The sequence below is a fragment of the Clinocottus analis genome, unplaced genomic scaffold (genome assembly GCF_023055335.1).
Source record: "Clinocottus analis isolate CAN_PGR_092001 unplaced genomic scaffold, fCliAna1.0.p SCAF_9, whole genome shotgun sequence".
Classification (NCBI taxonomy): domain Eukaryota; kingdom Metazoa; phylum Chordata; class Actinopteri; order Perciformes; family Cottidae; genus Clinocottus; species Clinocottus analis.
Window position 1 is genome coordinate 20,047,764 of NW_027176251.1, and position 19,423 is coordinate 20,067,186.

The window sequence follows — 19,423 nt, forward strand, 5'->3', positions numbered from 1 at the left end:
AGACAGCTGGAAGAGACAAATACAAACGTTCTCTCGGCTTGTTTGACTTACATTCTCAAGCAAAACCAAACAACCGTCAAACATTCAATAGATGGTTCACTCAGAGAGACAGACTCTCTTAGCTCTATTGTTCTCTTTGGCATTTCATTCATTCCTCAAGTGTACACCAGTAAATATCATAAGAGAAGATCATGTTCATGCCGCAGTGGAAAAAAAAAGATTTATTTCTATTAATCAACTTCCATGAAACGTAGTCCCGGACTAAATTGACCATGAACCTCTTGGTGCAGATGCCGCTGTTCTTCAAGTTCTGAGGTTCCTGTTCCTTTCTATCAAATGTACCAACTATTTCAATGCCGTTGGAACGTTAATTGTTTAATTGCCAGTTACTGATATTTCACCAGTGGATTTTGGCTTCATGCAGAGAAATGCATGAGCGTCTATACACTCGGTACATGTGCACTTGTTGTCACACGTCCGAACCTGTAGCCAAAGAAAAACGCTTCTTGTTTGCGTCGCTAGTATGTACCTCCACCTTTGGATGGCAGACTGCACAGCTTAGTTCATGGTAGAGGGGTCGGTGCGCAGGCTCAGGCACGCCGTCATGTCTGCTGGCCGCCAGCTGACTCACAACCCTCCACAACAAACCCGGCTAACGTCGCACTCACTCCTCCGCGAGCTCGCCGCACAGCTAGCGCTCCAGAATATATCAGCTCATCACACAGATGTGGGAGAGTCTCAAGACAATCGTTCGGACAACTTAATGCAGGAGTTCATGTGCACGGTTGGCAGTGTCTGTCGATTCCAGTCGAAACCCCGATGACGTGGACTCCGAGACGTGAGTGGAAATCGGTCGATAACATTTCCATTGATCTGCAAAATGCGTGTCCAAAGTGCATACTGTGTGTGTGTGCATCGGATGTCTGGACGCCTCTCACCGGTTGTTCCCACAGCAGAAAACACTCCTACTGCCACTGCTGCTGCTGCATGAAGCTGTAGTTTGACCAATTTGTTCTCACAATGTACTCACTGATTAGTGAACTTTCTGCGATGCCGTGAGGGAAGTCAGATTTATTTAATGCTCGTCGCCCCCAATCCTTTTACCTCGAGCAATAAGAGACCTTGATAATATGTCTTCAGAGGGACATAAAACCTCAATACATATAACTCTCTCCTCTGGAAACAGAAAAGAAAAAAAGATGGATTTTTAGAGGCTCTTTGGAAGCAAAGTGGTTCTTCAGAAGTGTTTCTGTCCAACCAGTTGAAGCTGTAAATGATTTTTCTATTCAGCTCAGCTGTAAGGTGCTGTACAAGATGGCTCCTTCAATCAAAGCGAGTTCAAACCTCCGCCCCACTGAGGTCCTGTCGAGTGAGACACAGACGTCCTGTTCTGTTGCTGCACTGAACTCAGAGCTTTCTGTAGTGAAACAGCTGATCACACTTGGTTCATGCGTCACTATTTATAACATGGAAGGTTGACATTTCGTGAAAGAAAGCTTACTCTTGCCAAGAGTTCGATTTGGAAGATTGATACCGCTCTCATGCTAAATATGAAGCTACAGGCAGCAGCTGGCTAACTTAGCTTAGCATGAAGACTGGAAACAGGGGGGAAAGCGCTGGACTTACGCTGCGTTCACACCAAAACATTTAGCGCGTCAGTTTACTCGCTCGACAATAAAAGCCGTCTTCACACAGCAAACATTCACGCCTCGTCAAAGGGGGCGTGGCTTATCTCTGTCGCTTATCTCCGTCAAAAGAGCTATCATATCCGCTATCGACCATGAAAGAAATAACCACTAGTTCTGCGTAATACTTGTCGGGGAAGTCCCAAAAAAAGCGTCGCAACATCAAACGGCATCCGTAGCCGCACACAGCTCGTGAATTTCACCGACTCCTCCAGGAACTGCGTCTGGCTTATCTCCGTAGAAACAGTTGCTGTTTGTGCCATCCACCATGTAAATAACCACTAATACTGCTTTATACTTGTTGTGTAAATTCCACACACGTGGAAACATCAACTCTATGGTGTCTGGGTTTATAATATTATCCTTAATCCCACAACGGCGTCTGAATGACGGCCGTTATGTGGAAGGGGCGGAGCTTCACGTCAACCGATTTCTTTTTGCCAGAGTTAAAAAATGTCAACTGCGACAAAAAAATAGCTTTTTCGCAACTAAGCACATCTGTGCATTGACTTTGCATGTAATCTACTTGCGTGTCAAATTTGCGCCGGTTCAGTGTGAACACACCAGACACATAGTAATGTGCACATCAACCGATCCCACTGAAGTGTTTCATTAACTAGCTGCATGGCTCACCGTGTGAAAGGACCTCGGGTCTTTCTTTTATGCATAAATCAACATCGGGTCTAAAACAAAACCTGGAAATGAATACACACTTACAAAAATTACAGAATTTCTTTTCAGTAGGAAGTATTTTATGTAATAAATTGTACACCAGTGATTTAGTAAAACATCATTACAATTGAAAATACTGTTCTAATCTTCATTTGCTTTGGATTTATTCCATTGTGTTGCAATGCGTTGAGCTTCCATGACCACTGCTTCTCTTCCGTAATAGTTTACCAAACAACTGTGCAGAAACAAAATCAATCACGAGAATTAATCATCAGTTATGAGCCGACAGAAATGTTAATTTCCGTGCAGGCTCCCAGTCACGCTGCTCTTTCGCCCACGCAGATCATTCAGTGGCCAAAGGGATCAGCGGTCTGACGATGCTGAAACTGAATGTTCTGCCTTCTGCATAATCACATTGAAATTATTGAAAGTATTGAAGTCCCTGGACTTGGTTTGTCCCCACTGCTCACCATGTCGCTGGGAGAGCAGTCACTCATTTTAATCTAATTCCCATCAATCCATCTAAAATGCTGCTTTTCCACCTGAAAAATACCCATCCGACAAAACAAATGACCAAATGTAAGTGGACAATCCTTTGACTGGAAAAAGTCAACAGTCACATGAGAGAAACTATCGGGATTTGGAGAACACTACAAAGTCACACAATCAGGGAGTGTAGCTTCAAAGAACAGTTGTAATGTTAACAATGAGTCCTGTGCTTAGTCTCCAGGTGAACCACGCTCTTTAACCTCAACTTTAATAAATGATGTTGTTGCCCAAACCAAACTACTTTATTTCTAAAAGTCACAGTGCAAAAGCTTAAAAGTGCTGACCCAGCAGTGTTATCTGTGATGTGTCGGGAGAGCACAGTAGTGTAGTAGTTTGAGTTAGTTCAACTCAAAACTTTATCTTTTTTCTAAACCAACTAGTCTATCTTAAACCTAAACCTAATTTACAACGCAGTCTTGAAACAACAACACCACCATGAGCGCTAAAACACTAAAACATTTACATATGCAGAAGTGCTTATAGGTCTTGAAACATATTTCTGGGGTTCAGAAACAGCAGTATGTTTTGCAGACACGTAAAATGAAAACATTTTATTCTGGTGGCTGGTTTGCAATAACATTCTACTGTCGATTGTGCTGCAGTGAAAGTATCACTGTTTCCTTTGCTTCTTTTTTCTTTGAGAGGTAATCAATGTGTACTTAAACATGTGCAGGTTGTCTGTCTCCAAGCACTCACAGTACCCAATTTAGATTGTGATGAAAAAACACAGAGCACCAGGGCTGGTGTGATGAATGGAGTCCACTGTAACACAACAGAGTGGATGAGACCTGACCGGGCTTCAAAGGAGCCCTCGTGAGGATGCAATCGAGCAGAGAAATGCCATCTTATCACGCTGCTCTTTTATGAATGGCAGTGAAACACAAGGGCAGGTTTTCCTCCGCTCACCTTCTTCTTGTCTTTCTGTGCTGGGGGGAGCAAGGCCCTTGAACGCTCTGCAATTTTCTGAAAGTGGAGCAAATGAAAAGACAGAGTCAAGAAGAATCTTTAGTTTGATCCTCATCAAGTGTTTATTCCGCCTGTATGTGGAACACAAGTATTAAGATATGAAGAGCGCTCTGCCAGTGGAGCGTCTCCATCTATTTACCACCTGTTCATAAGGATATAAGCAGATTCATGTGGATCTACCTTCTGCAGATCCCCATAGCGCTGCACGGACTCTGAGAGCTCGGTCTTTAGTCTGGTCAGGTGCAGACGGTCTTGCTGTGCAACGAAACAAGATTAGCCGTAATTAGCTCTGATGTGGTTTAATCCACTGTTTATTCATCAAAATGACAGCGAACGAGGGAGGAAGAGGAGCATGAGATACCCGTGAAGAGCCACTGATTATATCAGAGAGCTGTTTGATGAGTTGGCTTGTGCTGGTGATGACTTTGTTGGTTTGCTGCTGCAATGAGTGTCTGGGGAGGAGAGAGAGAGAGAGAGAGAGAGAGAGAGAGAGAGAGAGAGAGAGAGAGAGAGAGAATTTGTTCAATTTGATTTTTTTACATGTAACAACTAATAAGAAAACAAAACAAGAATTTCCAATAAAATAAACAGTAAACATATCCAGAACATTCTAAATAAACCAATTATATACATTATGTTCTTCAGGAGTAGATCAAACTGAACATATGAGGTTATATATACCCTTTAATAATAATAACAATAATACTTCGATCATGAATAATGATCTTAATAAAGTAAAGTATTTCATTTCGTAACCATGCCATGAATAGCACATTGAAATGCACAAGCCCTTCCTTGTTGTGCGAACATGTTTATTTATTTATTTCATTGTCCCCTCAGGTTATAACCTCCTTCTCCGTCTGAGAAAATGTGTTGTATGTTGCCAGGAAGTCATTTGAGCCTAACAGGTGTGAAATTGCTAAATCCATTGGAACTGTGGTGGAGCGCCTCTCCCTGACCGCATGGAGCAACATCAGAACATGGAGCGTCTCTGAGAGAGCCGCTCGCTCTGATCGCCCGGGTGCCAACAGGCGACGCGCTGACACGCCACTGCACGTACACGCCACTGCACGTACACGCCACTGCACGTACACGCCACTGCACGTACACGGAGAGCGCCGCCACCGAGCGATGGAGCCACAGCGAATACATACGTATATATATGTTAATGTGGGTTAACTGTTGACTTGGCAGCAGCTCAATGAATGGAGGCATGTAGGCGTTTAGGCTCAGAGGCATGTAGGCATGTGTAGGCATGTAGGCATGTGGAGGCATTTAGGCTTAGAGGCTTATAGACATGTATGCATGTAGGCATGACGCATGTGTGTAGGCATGTAAGCATGGTGAAGACGCTCTGCTGAGGTTCAGACCAGCAGCAGAATGGTCATCGTACTGAATATATATATATATATATGATAACTATTTATTTCAGTTTTTCCCCTCTAAACTGTATGTTACGTCAGGATAAACATAGAAGAAAAGGGATTGAAAGGAACGTTGTTTCTTCTCTTCTGATATAAAAAGTCAAATATAAAAGCCTATTTGATGTCTTCCTCTTCTCTCTCATTTCTCCCCTTCAACTCCCCTTTCTTCTCTCCTTTTATTGAAAACAATACATGGACGATGAAGTAGAGATTAAAAAGAGATTTATTCATCGTAATCTTTCATTTTGGAAGAATCAAGCGTTGTTGGTTAAATGTGAAGAGGAGGATGATGAAGGACGGAGGCTGGGAGATGTTAACTCTGCTACGTTGTTTTTATTAAGATAATATTATTAAAATGTTTTGTTCATGGTGTTTTAGTTTCTCACACTTTTTTAAGGATTGTATGGAGCCACAGGTCAAGAAATATCGAAATAATGAAAATACCAAACTGAGAGTACGATAATGCATACAATTGCTATCGAAAGGCATAACTGAAAGATATCAATAGAAGCTTGAACAATAAAATACAATATTGTCACAGAATACTATTAGCATCAATTACAAGATAGACATTGTAACAAAGCCTAAAGCAATGGGAGACTTATAAGAAGCAAATATTAACAAGGTGGGACATCAAGTCAAGTCAGAAAAATCAGCTCAGGGAGCATATTTGTACAATTTTAAGAATCCAGAGGACGAAGAAACAAAACCTCTCCTCGCTGAAATGGAAAACTCTGGCTACTTTTAGGACAATTGAGAACATTTAAAGACCTGATTGGGCAATTTAGCATCTAAATTCGGCACCACCACAGCAGCTGCATTACTGCACATCTACACGCCGACAAGAGCTGAACTTTCCAACAGCATTGATCAGCCGACCTGAAAACAATACTGTGCATTTCCAAAGAAATGTTAGTTTCTTTCAAGCTTGAACGCTTTAATCGAGAGTAGTGAGTTTACACCCCTGAGTGTTAACGATGGGCACTCTGTGTATCTTTGTGAATTTTAGGAAAGCAGTGGAAAAGCTGCTCTTCCAAAAAAAAAAAAAGCAATTTACACACTTCATCTGAAGAAACCCAACAACAACCAGAAAGGAACAACCCATGGCGGGACTCTCTGAGCCAGCCTGCTCTCAGGTATATAGGGGTTGAGATTGCATTTGCCCTGCGGAGTGACAGAGCATTACCAGCCGTCTGATGGAGTTGAGCAGTGTAACAACCCAAATCCTCTCCCTACCATCCTGTTTTCACTGGGAAGCTTCTCCGGGTGAGAGGTTGAAGGTTCAGCCATATTCACAACTCTTCACCACGTCCGCTGGAAGTCCGGGTTAAGACAGTTATTAAATATCTACGCTGGCAGGCCATCCTGCTTACAACCTTCCTCCCACTCTGCGGCCTCGCTTCCCCCCCAAAGGCCAACTCCAATCCTCCAGACTTGACACCATAACGGGCTGCCCCACAGAGATAGGCAGCGGCACAAACACACCTCTGCTGCTGCCGAGCCTCCTCAAATATTGATCTGCGTGTAGCTGGTGGCCGGAGGAGCAGACGGACCACAGTGCACTGGGGCTAGAAGGGGGCATGTAACTATAATTCAGTGTCTGTTGGGGGGAAAAAAAAGCCAAAGTGTCACGCCGGGAAAAAAAACTGACAAACATCTCCCATCCTGTCTGAGCGGAGCGGGGTCAGAGAGTTGACGAGTCAGGGAAGTAGACGGGCGAGAAGTTAATGTTGCTGCTGGAAATAAAAATGTACTGTAAGGAAATAATGAAATTGGACCGCAGCCAGTGTCTCTCCGCGGCCAAAGTCATAACAGACAGGCAGAGTCTTCTGCGCGGGGAAGTTTTACACTTATAATCTAATCAGGGTTGAAGACTTCACGCCGGCAGAATGGCGACCTGTATCGCGGCTGTAAAAAGATAATGAATCAGTATATGCTTGAGATCAGTTAGTATGATAATATAAATCGAATATTCAACAGAATGGAGTACTGTCAGAGTAAATCGATAAAATGAAACTGTTCCATTATACTTACATGTCTTAGGCTAAGCACTCTACATGCTGTATGGATTTGCCTCAGCGTTTACAGTGCATATGCTTTATGATGAGGAATGTGTAGACGGTCACATCAGACTCAACATTGTCACACACACACACACACACACACACACACACAGCATAAAGATTAACAAGCGCTAAACCTCCGCCTGAACCTCACATGAGTCACCGTTTAGCTGCCGAGCTAAACGGTGACGCATCACGTGTCTTCATAACAGATTATTTTGAAATCGCACTCAGCTAATGCTCCATCATGTTAGCCACAGAAATTACACAGCAGAGCACAGACTGGGAGGCTGGCGCTCTGCATGAGGGAGCTGGAGGAATGACAAATAAAGCTCAGTGTGAAACATATGGCGAGTTTCCTTTTTCGGAACACATTAAATGCGTCAAACAATCTACCACATGACATTGGCAGAGTTGCCCTCGCCAATGACAGACTCCCACTCACCCTTCAGTTATGAAAATGTAGGCTTGCCACTTATAGGAGGTCATATTCTGCATACCAACCAGACTTAAAGGATTTCTTGGAGAGTGACTTTTAACTGACTCATTTAAGGGCAACTTTCCACAACCGATGGAAAGCTCTATTCATTTGACCGGTAGAGGAAGAGGCAAGTGAACGGGTGTCCTTTCAAACTCGCTAAAAATACAACGTGAACTGTGCTTCAGTGCTGATGAACCCTAATGGATCATCCGTGAGTCAGTGGAAGCCCTGCCCGCCACTGATACGCTGATACCAAACAATCAGAGCTCGCCCACCGCTGAGGACCCCCAAGAAGACCTCTACGATATAGATGCACGGTGATACATCTGCTAGTCACACTCTTCCCCCACAACAAGCTCGAAAGCCAGGCGGCCAGAAACAGCATGCAAAAGATTGGAATTGCTCACACTGTGAATTTCAATCAGTCACCTCTGTTGTGTGTTTCTCCTGCCTGCTCGGCGTTTGATATTCCTTTGAGGTCTGGCTGGCCCCGGTGAAGGAGAACTGAGGAGTCTGATAGCAGCTGGCTGCAGGGGGAGGTGTGACTAAGGATGGGGGCTGTTGGGGTGCATTTCTCTGACAGCAATCATAGTTTGAGGGCTTTAGAGGATCGAGCAGCACTTTTACTGAGCTCGGGTTTATTCAGTTTTCTGTCCGGTTTGAAATAAGTGTGTTTTGATGATGAACAAGTTGCCTGACTGGAGTCTGGGGGCTTTGAAGAGAGTGTTTTGTATCTTGATGAATTATGATGGCTGTCCAAATCCCTGTTGATTGTATTTATTCAATTTACTTCAACACGTGTCACGTTGCATCCCGCCAAAAAAGTGGCGCATGTTAGCGTGTAATGTTTCACTGCCGGTTGGAGCTGGAGGCCATAAATACCCACGACTACTGCAGAGTCATTTGTCCCAGAACTGAGTGATGAGTAACCTTTTCCACTGTAGACAAAAGCCAGATGTTTGTGGGGTGTGTGCACTGGAAAAGAGACTCTATGCGTTCAGTAGACTGATCTGAAATGTTGCGCTTGTTGTGAGATCTGGAGCTGTGAGAGTGGTTAGGCCTTGGTTATTCCAGGAAATAGTTTATATGATGTGTCATGAGAGCAAAAGTAACTGTTCTGAGCTGAGTGGTCGCACAGGAACGTGGAGAGATGTCGTATAGAGGACGGAGATGTGCCGATGGTTAAATATGGGGACATGGCGCACTTTTTTTAGAAAAGGCATGCCTTTGGAAGGATATCGTAGTGTTTCAAATTGTTGGACAAGCAAGACAAACCTGGAGTAAAAAAGAGCTGGGAGAGTTTAAACTATGGCTCCTCACCTCCATACAACCAGCCAATCACGACTCAGAGTAAAGTTTGAGTTGTAAATGTTGTAAAAGTACAGAAATGGGTGGCCACAGCCTGAAAGGTATAGAGGGGGTTCCAAGGCGATTCAACCACCTACAAGCAGTTGTAACAGCTTTAGCCTCTCCGGAAGAGAAGAAATGCGCCTCTTGAGAAGTTTACTGTTATTATTCCAATGCTGTATCTTGTTAGTTGCCAGCTAACGGCTGGTATAAGTGAAAGGCCATCATAGAGGTTTGGCCTTGCCTCAAGGTTCCTTCAAAAGAGGAATGCGGAGTAACAAAAGCTGTGGGTTGTGCGTACGAGTTTGAAGCATCAATCCTTATGCCGCCTGTGTAGGCAGCTATATTGAGAATGACTCAAGCCCATCTGTTCTGTTAGACACACCTGAGACAGACAACTGGTACTGCCAAGATCAGACCAGCTGATATCAGCTCTGATCATCTAAAAAGACAACAACATTGTCGAGTCGGATCCCAGCTGTAAATGCTTACAGTGACAAGGTGCGTGTGACGCGGACGAACACGGCGCCTTGACTTCCTGTCTGGTCTCGTTACCGTCTCAGGGGACAAGGGGAGCGTTATTATTGGGGTTGAAAAAATACCCATAAACAAGCATTTTAAAGATGATACCAAATAACGGGACATTCTTCAAGCGTGGGCCGGCGGTGGCTCAGCGGAAGAGTCTTCCATCAAAGGATGGGCTGGTTTCACGAGGAAGGAAATGCATTCAGCATCCAAGTGTTGCCTTAGGAATACATGTATTTAAGTGAGAGACATTAATATGGGATACCTTTAACATTTAGCACTTTCCTTTTGTGGCAACTGGTTTTGGGTGCGTCTTACATCACCCGGTTTGACTATTTGCTGCATGTCAATTGCTTCCTCTCTTTCCCCAGATGCCCAGACTCTCTCCCACTTCCAAATAAAATGTCCTAATGTGCCTGACATGCTGACGACACGAGCGGTGATCCAAAACACACTTGACATTTTCCTATCTACATTTATGCGGATGCATTTCAGGTGCTCATCGAGAGCCTTCCACTCAGAGCACCCGGGAAGGGGAGTTCAGTTCCCAGATCACAGACGCTGTAAAGTTATACCCACACGGGCACACGCACAGCTGCAGTTATGAAATCCATCTGACATTTAAATGTGCATCTCCAACAGAATATACACCTACTGCCGGTTCACACATACGCAGCGCCGGTATGAAAAGTGGTGCTTTCACGTGGGTTTGAGAAGGCAGAGTGATGCCGGCCCGCTTGTTGTGTAAGAGTGGAGGAGGACGAGGTGGAAAGGTGCGTTCCACGCAGTGATGATGCGAGTCTGAAAAAGATGGCTGTGACATTTCTCCCCGTTTGGTGCGTGTGCCCAGTGAGGAACGTTGATTCCTCTGCTTGGTAGGGAACGCTTAAATAGTTGCCGGCGATTACGCAGAACGGGAATTATCGGTTCAGAGACTCCGAGGTCTGGAGTGTCGCGGCGGTGAACGTGTGGGAAACGTCGATTAGGACCCTGCAGCTGTGCGCGTTCCTGCCGGCCCGTGATATCGGTGTGTTATGAATATTCCAGTTAACCTATTTCATTTTTAATTTAGAAAATAGGGTTTTGTCAATGCGTTCTGTTTATTCTCTGACAGCGAGACAATATTGTTGTCTGAAACCGTCGTGGTTCGTCTGTGAGGCTGTTCTATTTGATGCTCTCCTCAGCACGCATTAGCATTTTGTTTGTTTACCATGCTGGGCATTAGCATGCTAGCCTTTGCTACTTACCAGAAAACACAAACCACAGCTGAGACACATGGGAGCGTCATGAGTAGTCCATGTTCTTGGTCACACACCAACATATTGGACAAACCGGCTGACTGGGTGAACGTGGTATGCCGATTAATTCTTCTCCATAAATGTCTGAACTATGTCTGGGCGAACACTGTCACCTCACAGCAGGAGGCGTCCAGGTACGGATCCCGTTCAGGGCGGTCCTTTCTGTGTGGAGTATGTATTTTTGTGTCAGCGTGGGATCTCTCCGGGTTCTCCGGCTTCCTCTCACTGTCCAAAAACATGCAGCTCAGGTTAATTGGACTCTAAATTGCCCGTAGGTGTGAATGTGAGCGTGAATGGTTGTCTCTCTCTATATGATCCCTGAGGTAAACTGGACAAATGTCCAGGTGAACCCTGCCTTCACCCAATGACAGCTGGGATCGGCTCCAGTGCCCTGCGACCCTAAACGGGATAAACGGTTCAGATAATGGAATAGAATAGAAGATTTCAAAGACAATTAATAAGATTATTGAGTAAAAAAGTACCACACTCCCCTGGGGAGAAAGTAGGAGAACATGAACATACTCAAGTGATGAACATTTATTTAGGTAAAGTCATTTTCTACTGTTCAACACTGGTAATACCTGAACAATTGAAAGTAAAGACATCATTTGCCACAGAATATGTTTCATTTCCTCTTGTTGTACTTTAGTTCGTGTCCTCCTTGCCGTAGAGTCCGTGATGCTTTGTGATGTTTCTGTACGTGCTGTCGGGGGCGCTCTCCTCCAAACACTGCCGTGTCCTCTGGCATGTGACAGCCGGAACGCCAGTGAATGCCTAATGCGCTAACAAAGACAATGACACTCAGGGGGTGTCGGCCATTAATCTACTTAGACTTTTTTTTGTCGTGTGCATTTCCACGATTACAGGGGCGGGTCAAATTCTATTAACCGTGAGATTCAACTTTTTTTATTTTAAATAGAATTTGTTTTTGTCTATGGACGGGCGAGAAGATGGAGGACTGCCGTTTTTAATCAAAGCTCCAAACAAGACATGCTTTTATTACAAATCTGAGGTGCATTCGCTTCACTGTCATCGGCTCACGTCGAAATCTCATGAGCAAATGTCGGTTGGGAAGGTTTGGCCCTGAGGTGGTTCTGATTCTGCACAAATCCTCCCTCCTTCAAGAGAGATGGCAGACCTTAACCCCAACCGTGGCCCCAATCTCTTCCTTCACCATATACAGTCGGCTTATTCAATAGGCGGCCCGCGGGCCACATCTAGCCCAGAAGTGACCCGGCATACATTAACCTGATGTATGACTAAAATACCCAAACTACATATAGTAGAGATAAGCGGGTCAACCCACGGGCCCTGTGGCTCTGTAAGTAACATGGCATGCATCTCTCTGTCTCTAAGTGCTTGTCTTTGTTAGTGTCTCCACTGTTATTGATAGTGTCTCCACTAGTATTGATAGTGGTGGTTGATTGAAGTATGTTTTTGCAGGTTGGGTGGTGCTGATTGGTTCTCATAACAGGTCCGGTGTTATGACCGTATTAATGCAACCCTGGAAGCAGCTAACCGGTGAGCCGTCTCGCTTCCTTCTCATCGCTGCACATGTGGTCTGACTACATGTAGTAGCTTTTTAAAACATCTGGCTATTAAAGGGTTGGAAGGGAAACGTACTGAAACTATGTCTATGTCGACACTGAATAGAATTGTGTTCTAAACATGTAAAATAGACGTATATGCTCTTGTAAGGTCAGGCTCTGCAGTTTTTGTTATACACCAGTGTCACATCAGCGGCTCTGGTGTCAATTTATGGGAGGATGAGGACTTGAAGAGTGAGGAAGACCTCCTGATGAAGAATTCAGCCCCCAGTTTTGGGGGTGCAGGTGCTCATCAGGTTTTAACCAGCCCCAGGGAGCAAAGGATCTCACAGCTCCACACAACAGGGAGGGCCCGATCACAGCCATCAAAAAACGCTCCTTTACAAAGCGAGTTGGGCGAAACAGCTGATGAGCAGGATGATTATGGAGCAGGAGTCAAATGCAAATAACAGGTGCAGACATCGAGCTCTTAAGAAGGAGGGAGCAATGGTGTCGTTCATCGTGATGAACTATATCAATGTCCGTTCCAAACACATCCACCGGCATCCAAACAGGAAGTCAGTTGGAAAGTAGTAAAGCCCGCCTCTTGTTTGATTTGATTGGCTGCCTCGGTCAAGTATGACATTCACGAGCGTCTTGGTGTGATAATGTAAGATCGTAGCCTTACAACCGGAACAACATAACAACATTGTAAATGATGAATTACTTAACCTAATGCTATAACACGTGTACCACCGTTACATAACAGGTATTACATCAGGGACAAGTACTGGTTTCACAAAGCATATGAACAGCAGCCTCCTGAGGGAAAGTCCTGTTTGTTTGACCCCGCCGCCGCTAGTGGACGTTTTCCCTCGTTAGAATCATAATTATACATCATTTTATCGGACCAAAAGCAAAAAAAGAAAGAAAAAGAAACGTCAGGATTAAACGTACCTATGGTTTGCAGGAATGTACAATACCAAAACACTTTTGGCGACTGGGCAGTCCAGAAGAAGCATCTCCACTTACTTCACTCCTTCAGTATTATGTTACGAAGGTTACAGAATATTGCCACTGTTCTGTGCCAATTTTCTCTGAAAATGAATCCACTCACTCTCACCTGACAGTTGCTCGCTTTATTCAGTCAACTCAGTCAATAGACCCTCATAAAGAAACCTTGATGTGTTTTTTTCAGTCTGCATGGCGCCTTCTTTTTGTCACCCAAGACAATAGAAAACTGTAGCAAAAGGAAAAGCTGCTGTTGAAAATAAAACTCTGAAAGTCACCAATACATTCTTAAATCGGGGGAAGCCTCCTGGCTGTTTTTCTTGAACAATTTTTTGCATCAGTCTGAGACACTGGATGTGTTGTTTGCATCCAGCATCAATACTGCTGAAGGAAAACGGGCATTTAAAAACAAAAGCAGCCAAGCATTGTCAGTAAGTTTTCAAGGCGATCATAAAAACAAAAAGTTCAATAGAATGGATGCCAACACGGTGGGATAAAATGCATTTTAAACAGACGCAATCATCTCAGATTGGCCACTTTGTCATCAGCTTTGAATCTGGTAATTGCAAGCAGCTCAGCTAAAAAAATAATCAATATGAGAGAAGGCGATGAAAAAAAAGGAGAAAATTGCACTTATCTTTAGAGCAGAGATAAATATAACCTTACACTGAGCTGGACCGCTCACTATGTGCAGTTATGACTTATAACTATAACTATTATAACTATGCAGTTATAGCGGTTGCAGGGAGGGGTCTGTATGTACGTCTCAGGAGTGAAGGAAGAAAAGAAAAGAAGCTTATGGGAATTTATACAATGCATCTAATAACATAGCCTGGCTCCTGTCCAAAGCACAGCTTGTTCATAAAGATGGACACGTGTCTGTGTGTGTGTGTGTGTGTGTGTGTGTGTGTTTGTGTGTGTGTGTTTTAAATAGATGTCCTCAGGTAAAGTTGTGTCTTTGAAGCCAAAGAACAAAAAAAGTCTCTTGCCACCCTGAATAGGAGAACTTCTATAAAAACTATTTGAAATGTCATTACTCATATAATTGTTGAGTTATCCAGAGCTTAATCCTTTCAACATGGCCGACACAAGGCCGTGTTTTGACAATGTTTACATTTTTTAAATATTCATATCTTCGCGATAATACATCACAAAAATATGGTTTGACGTCTAGCGTAAAGAGGAGACTTCCTGCTCTCATCCTGCGACATCTTACCATGATGCAGACAAGAGAAAGGGGCTTTGGCGTGTCATATGATGCAGCGCCAAAAGGTACTCCAGTCCGTCGTCATTTTGTGAAATAACTGACCAATGAACACTCAAGAAAATCACAAACAACGAGCATGGAACTACACAACTGAGCTCTGTAAACACACAGGCGTTTTCAGTCATAAAGAGAGATATTATGGCAAGAACGCACTTTACTGAAGGTAATATGCAGACAGAAGAGATCCATTTGAAGATGGGTAAGTGTATTTAGCGACTAAACTTTGTGTCGCAATAGCATATTTATGCTAGCAGAGTGAGCACATTTAGCTGTCTTGGTGTGCAATCGTAACTTTCCTTCAGTGAACTGGTACACTGCTCACCAGGTAAACAGATCACCAGGTACACTGCTCACCAGGTACACAGATCACCAGGTACACAGATCACACATGGGAAGCAAATGTACTTACTTCAGATCACTGGTGTGTGTGTGTGTGTGTGTGTGTGTGTGTTACTCACAGACTCTGCCGTAGCTCCTCTGTGTCTCTAGATGTCCCCAGTGACTGGAGATTCTTCTCTAGTGTGACGACTGGAGGAGCAAAACAAACATTGAGTGCGTACGGGACATAAAGAAAACCTCCCATTCATTCTGCAACCTTACCATGAAACTAATTCAAGCCTTATTTAAACTCAAATCTTGATTAAAGATAACTTTAACACTAAGCCAGAGCCAATTCTAAACGCGTGCATGAGAACATGTTGCTGTATTTCATCCTTTGTGAAATCAGCGAATGAAGAGACGAGAGATGAGTTCTAGAAACGATCTGATCCCTGAACTCAACCACGAATCTTAAACGTACCCTAAATTTTAAAGTAGCACTACTTCTACTAATAACACTAAACCAACGTTGTGATGATGGACTTCTAGTTCTAACACTCTTCTGAAACCAAGACATAACATTGAATTACCAATAATCTGAACTTCCTAAACCTCAATCCCGACTGGAAGACCGGGTCGAAAATGTCCTCGGTCATAAGGTCTCTCAGTATTGTCGTCAGGAGCAGAAGGACACATGTCGACATAATTTTAGTGATAAGTTGTCTTTTTACCGTTGGCGTTGATCTGGAAGATGTTGGAGGAGGTTTCCTGAAACACATCCTGCAGTTCTGAGGGGCTGACCTGTGTGGCTTTGAAGAAAACATGATATCAGCAAACACTTCTCCATCCACAGCTCACATTGTACTTTCTTTTTTATCATCAAAACTGTGGATTTAAATTATTTCTTGGCATGGGAAAAGTGCATCCAATTGATATATTTAGATATTGGCCGGTCGGTGGTGGCCGGCCAATAGAGCTAACACCTATATTTGTTTTTAAAATATGAAATACATCCAGGAATATTTATAAAATAGAATATCTACGCAAAATATCTGCTTTTCTTGCTTCGCCTGTCTGCTCTCTGATGAGAATGTGCACCTGTAGAGAGCCGGGTCTAAGATGCAGTTTAGTGAGATTTCCTGATGTCAAAGTGTTGGAATAAATGTTGAATATTTCACTGCAAAGTAGTAATGCGTGTTTGATACCTTTTTTCTTTGCTTAGAATCATACTGGGATGTTTGCTGACCTTGATTAGATGGCCCGACCAAAAATAAATTCCACCAGCCGCCACTGGGTCTTGTGGTTATTTGTTGGGTTGTCGTCATTAAATGTTATAATTTGTGTTTCATCTTGTTGCTCCAAGGCGGTAGAAATATTTAATAAATGGACTATTAAATGAATGTATGAACCGTTTGAACCTTCAATTGTACAGCCTCTAGCAAGTATGTACCAAAATATTACAACAATATTCCAAAGGATGCGATTGGGAAAACATTTGCAATACAAAAAAAGTAATAACAGCACAACATCAGGAACCTTTGTCTCACCAGGCCTTGAGCTTTTAAATGCTGATATAAGTGAACATTGTAGTTGTCTAAATGCAGGTACTGTTATGGTCGAAAGTCAGGCAAAGAGTGAATTCTTGTAATCCTATGAAATAGTACTTCAAATGTTCATTCGAATACCACAAAGCTAAATTGCAGTCTGCAAGTACAACCAATATTCAAAATGGGTGAAATGCTTTCATTCTAAATTATTTGCTGTAAAATGTTGTGGAAAATGGAGTGACTTGCACAGCTCCATGAATTAACAAATACCGGCTTTTATTTGTGGATTGTTATTATTTATCCATGAGCACTCACTTCTTCATTTTTATTCTGTGTAAAATAAATATAACTGATCCCACGTTTTGTCCACTATGAGAAGCCAACTCTGTAGAAAGAAGGCTTGCAGCATTGAAGAAGACTTGAAACTAGAGATTGAGACATAAACTCATGTTTACAATGTTTACTGAGGGAATACATCAAGAGAGAAGTAGAGTCACTTATATAGACTTCTATACAACCAGAGGAGTCGCCCCCTGGTGGTCAGGAGAGAGAATGCAGCTTTAACACATGAACCATAGACTTCTATACAACCAGGGGAGTCGCCCCCTGGAGGTCAGGAGAGAGAATGCAGCTTTAACACATGAAACATAGACTTCTATACAACCAGAGGAGTCGCCCCCTGGAGGTCACAAAAGAAAATGCAGCTTTAACACATGAAGCATAGACTTCATGCATCCCTGTTTCATACAACAGGGTTGACTATATTAACTCCACAAGAAGCCATTTATTGGTGAAACTGAATCATTTTCAATAAATGACATATCTGCCAGGTGAGGTTTTGGTACACGCAGCATCGGCAACACCGATGCATTTATGTGACAAGAAAAGCCTCGGTATGGATGGTAGCATTATGTTTCACATCTTAGTCATGGTGGTCGACATGTCAGACCGAGCTGACGGAGGTGGTTTTGTTGAGAAAACATAAAGATTTAAAATAACTCACACATCAAAGTTACATTAATAAATGTTAAGGGAAAAAGACAATACCAGTGATTGTATTAAATTACTTTTCATTGTTATTATAATGAATATATGTGGAAATTGAATGGGCATCAAAAGCTGCTGGAGCCTCCAATGCAGAATTTAACCGCAGTGATGATGATAGAGTGGATGGGGAAAGCGACATGGCCCTCAGCCACAGGCTGGCGGCAGATGGTGAGTCGACCGTTTAAGTCATGTGGGTGGCGCCATTTTACCTTTTTCAAAAAGCACATGTCTTTGCAAATGACAGGGAGGGTTAATGGCTTGGAGTCATTACAGCGGGCTGGGATCAACATCACGACGTGCATAAGCGACACGTACAAGCCATCTCCCTTTTGTCAAACACCCTGAAATTACTGCAATTACTGACATGGTTAAAAGTGCACAGGTATAGACAAAATGCAGAGGGTTGGAAATGCACGAAAGTGGAGAGGTAGATCAAACACTGACGTGGAGAGAAACTGTGAAGGCAGAAACAAAGCTGAACAGGACAAAGAAACAGACAGCCGTAGTGTTGCCAGCAGGAAGACCTGCGAGATCTCCACTGTACATCTCAAGTCATTAACTCTACTCACTGAGCTCGGCTGACAAATCGTCCAGGTAATAACATGATTGCATGCGGTCAGTCGAGCAGCATTACAAGATTGTGAGACATTTGGAAATGGGTCATTTTTCAACTGAGAGACCTTTAGTGCAATTTTAATGTTATCTCCGCACGCACACACACACATATACACACTTCTCATCTTTACCGCACGCTTTGTCCACCTTTCATTTAGCATGATGGATGGGTATCCAGTGTGCATGCTACAGTGGAGGTGGGCTGGCCTATCACTGGAGGAAAAGGTATTTCTGTGCACGTGTCCAGTACCAAGGAACTCACAGCACAAACGGGTGGACATGAAAATACATTGAACACATTGCAACACTGGGACTGCCTTCACCATTGGCCCTGATATTTGCCTTTGAATATATTGCAGAGATACTGGACGCGGGTTACCTGGCATCCTGAATCAACCTAACCTCTATGACAGACCGCTGTGTGCATGAGAAGTGAGAAAGAATATGTTTCCTCACCAAGAAATAATCAAAAGAGAGTTACATGAAAAGAGACAGGTGTCAGGTCAGTTAGACAGTTAAATGGAAATAAGTGCTTGGAGTGACGGTCGGGTTGAAGGAGTCATTGATTTACTGCACCTTCAAATTCCACAAAGTGAGTTGACTTCTTGCTTATGAAAGCATAACTGGACCCTAAATTGTTATATATATGTATATATATATATATATATATATACACATACATCATACCAGCAACATCGCTATAGTTTAGAGGTCTATACCTATAGAACATGTCACACACATGAAAAGAGTTCATATTTATTTTTAACTCAACACTTCTTCAATCATTTCTGTCATATTCATGTAATGTGATGTAACTCTGTTACGTTGCTCGTTCTGGTCACATGACATCTGTTGCTTCTGTCCATCCAGGAGAGGGATCCTCCTCTGTTGCTCTCCCTCTGGTTTCTTCCCTTTTCCCCTGAGAAAGGGTTTTTTACTATCATCTACTATTGAGGGAGTTTTTCCTGATCCGGGACAGAGATGTCATGTGTACAGATTGTAAAGCCCTCTGAGGCAAATCTTGTATTTGTGATTTTGGGCTATACAAAATAAACTGAATTAAATTGAACTTCTTATTTCGG

General features: G+C 43.2%; 1 protein-coding gene across 2 annotated transcripts in view; it reads right to left on the bottom strand.

Moving 5' to 3' along the window:
• tsnare1 (T-SNARE Domain Containing 1) overlaps positions 1 to 19,423 on the bottom strand; it is a 138,476-nt gene that overhangs the window by 75,748 nt on the left and 43,305 nt on the right. For both annotated transcript variants that reach the window (XM_068570468.1, XM_068570469.1), the window contains 5 exons: positions 15,864 to 15,941; positions 15,273 to 15,342; positions 4,234 to 4,324; positions 4,053 to 4,127; positions 3,813 to 3,869 (listed from right to left, as the gene is read on the bottom strand). In XM_068570468.1, the coding sequence (XP_068426569.1) occupies positions 3,813 to 3,869; positions 4,053 to 4,127; positions 4,234 to 4,324; positions 15,273 to 15,342; positions 15,864 to 15,941 (371 nt within the window). The remainder of the gene's footprint in view (positions 1 to 3,812; positions 3,870 to 4,052; positions 4,128 to 4,233; positions 4,325 to 15,272; positions 15,343 to 15,863; positions 15,942 to 19,423) is intronic.